The sequence below is a fragment of the Cynoglossus semilaevis genome, chromosome 6 (genome assembly GCF_000523025.1).
Source record: "Cynoglossus semilaevis isolate Cse_v1.0 chromosome 6, Cse_v1.0, whole genome shotgun sequence".
Lineage (NCBI taxonomy): Eukaryota > Metazoa > Chordata > Actinopteri > Pleuronectiformes > Cynoglossidae > Cynoglossus > Cynoglossus semilaevis.
This window is the reverse complement of record NC_024312.1, coordinates 4,412,678-4,414,865: the sequence shown is the minus strand read 5'-3', so window position 1 is coordinate 4,414,865 and position 2,188 is coordinate 4,412,678. Positions and strand designations below refer to the sequence as shown.

General features: G+C 50.8%; 1 protein-coding gene across 1 annotated transcript in view; it reads left to right on the top strand.

Moving 5' to 3' along the window:
• The window catches only part of phf21ab (PHD finger protein 21Ab), a 20,029-nt gene that overhangs the window by 6,129 nt on the left and 11,712 nt on the right, over positions 1-2,188 (top strand). The window contains exon 9 of the mRNA XM_017032960.2: positions 345-455. Coding sequence (XP_016888449.1) covers positions 345-455 — 111 coding nt within the window. The remainder of the gene's footprint in view (positions 1-344; positions 456-2,188) is intronic.

Genomic DNA, 2,188 nt, shown 5'->3' with positions numbered 1-2,188 from the left:
CCTGGAGAACCCAGATGAACCGGGGACTGTAGTCAGTCTGCCATTGATTAAAGAAGGAAAGAAAAGAACCTTGACTCCCCCTCCCTCCCCCTCAGTGGAGCCTGTACATGCCTGCTGATGCTCCAGGTCAGGTGTACCGTCACACCTGATGTTGTTAATTTGACTTAGAACCAGAACCATTTTCATTTTGTGCTTCTGAAGTTCTCCAGCTGAGGTCAGAAGTCGCCTGATGACGGAGCATGTTTCTTCTCTCTCATTGGTCCATCTTAGACAGGTGTATTACAGACAGACTGAATGCTGACTCAGCAGCACAGATCCACAATCTGCTGTGGTTTTTACCTCAGGTGCAGGCCACCACCACCTCCAACATCACCTCCTCCACCGCCCAGCCAATCAAAGTTCCTCAGTTTGTCCCTCCTCCTAGACTGATGCCTCGGCCCACCTTTCAGCCACAGGTGCGTCCCCTCGGCTGTAAACCCCTAACCCCTCCCTCAGACCAGTGTGTGTGGCCTTACCTGAGTTGACTGGCTCTCTGTCCAGCAGAGGGCAGCAGACGTGCACCACAGCAAACACTCACGCCTGGGCACTAAACATTCTGTTTGCTCTGTGCTGCTTCTTCACCTCCTCTTCCTCTCCTCCTCCTCCTCCTCCTGGTGTGTTGTTCTGCTCATTTTCCAACAGGTTCTATCCAAGGTGTTCCTGCCTCTGTGTGTGTACGTGTGTGTGTGTGTACGTGCACACCTGTGGTTGTTGTTGGTGAGGACTGTTTTCCTGCAGCTTCTTGGTGTTCTGTTTTTGGCTGTTGGTGTGTGTTGACAAACGTTGGTGTCGCTGCGTCTGTGTGTCCTCTGTGTGACACCACTGGGAGCTCAGAGGCTTCAGGTCAGGGGTGGCCAACCAATCAGAGGCCGAGAGACTCAGCTTTTACTGTTACTGCAAAGATGTACATGAAGAACATGGGCACATGAGAACTGCCCCATAAAAAAAAACAAAGTCTCCCACTCTGTTAGAAACTCAGTTCTGTGTTCTCTCCCACTCTGTTAGAAACTCAGTTCTCTGTTCAGTGTAGGTCTCCTCTGTGTACTAGTGTAGGTCTACTCTGTGTACTAGTATAGCTCTACTCTACCTAATGTTTTTTTTTCTCTCCTACGTCCACGCGCGTGAGATTCACATTTTGTAAAAATACACAAACACAATTCCAACCTGAGCAGAACAGCCGAATGAAACTGGGCAAAGAGCCAGTTGCGGCTCCAGAGCCACGGGTTGGTCTTTAGGTAGACACAGGGGATGGGTGTACAGACCGCCGTGCCTCACTCTGATGACGTTGACGAACAGCTCCAGTGTCAGTTGTTCAGAGCTTTGATGAACTGCTTTAAAAGCCATTGATTCTTTAAAGTCAATGTCAGTTTAAAGTCAGCCAATCAGAATGAAAGGAGGAAATGGAACTGTTCTCTTAGCAGTTGAGTCAACAGCGACGTTCGACAGCAGCAGCGGTACTGTAGTACTCTGCTTCTCTGCTACTGTCTTTGTTAGCTGAAGATGTAGAAACGTCCAGGGACTAACTGCTAACATCTGCAGCTGTAAGAGTCACTAGACTGGTAAAGGCCAAAGTCACCTGACATGTTAGTTAGTTCCAGACTGATGATGATGAAGAAGGTCAGACTTCAGTGAAGTCCCAGGAGAGAAGATGACTTTTAATTGTTCTGTTTTCAGGGACGTAAAAAAAAACCTCCTTTCAATGTCTGTCAACACCTCTGGTCTCACTGTTTGACTGGGGATGGGTGGGTGAGGTGGGGGGGGGGTTGTCATTGGTGTCTCAGTGAGCATTAGCATTAGCAGTGGTAGAGTGGCTGAGACAGAGCTCCACAGTGGTGTTATTCAGTGGCACTGCCCAGTTTCACTACTGCTTCCTGATTGGCTGTTTCCTCTCTATCAGGTCAGGCCAAAACCAGCCACACCCACCAACATCCCCATCGCTCCGGCCCCTCCCCCACCCATGATGGCTGCCCCCCAGCTTCTCCAGAGGCCTGTTATGTTGGCCACCAAGCTGTCGTCTTCGCTGACCTCAGCGGCGCCCATCCACCAAGTCCGCATCGTCAACGGTCAGCCGTGCAGTAAAACTGGCTCCACCCCACTCGCCGGCATCGTGATCACCACACCTGTCTCTGCCACGCCCGCTCGCCTCGCC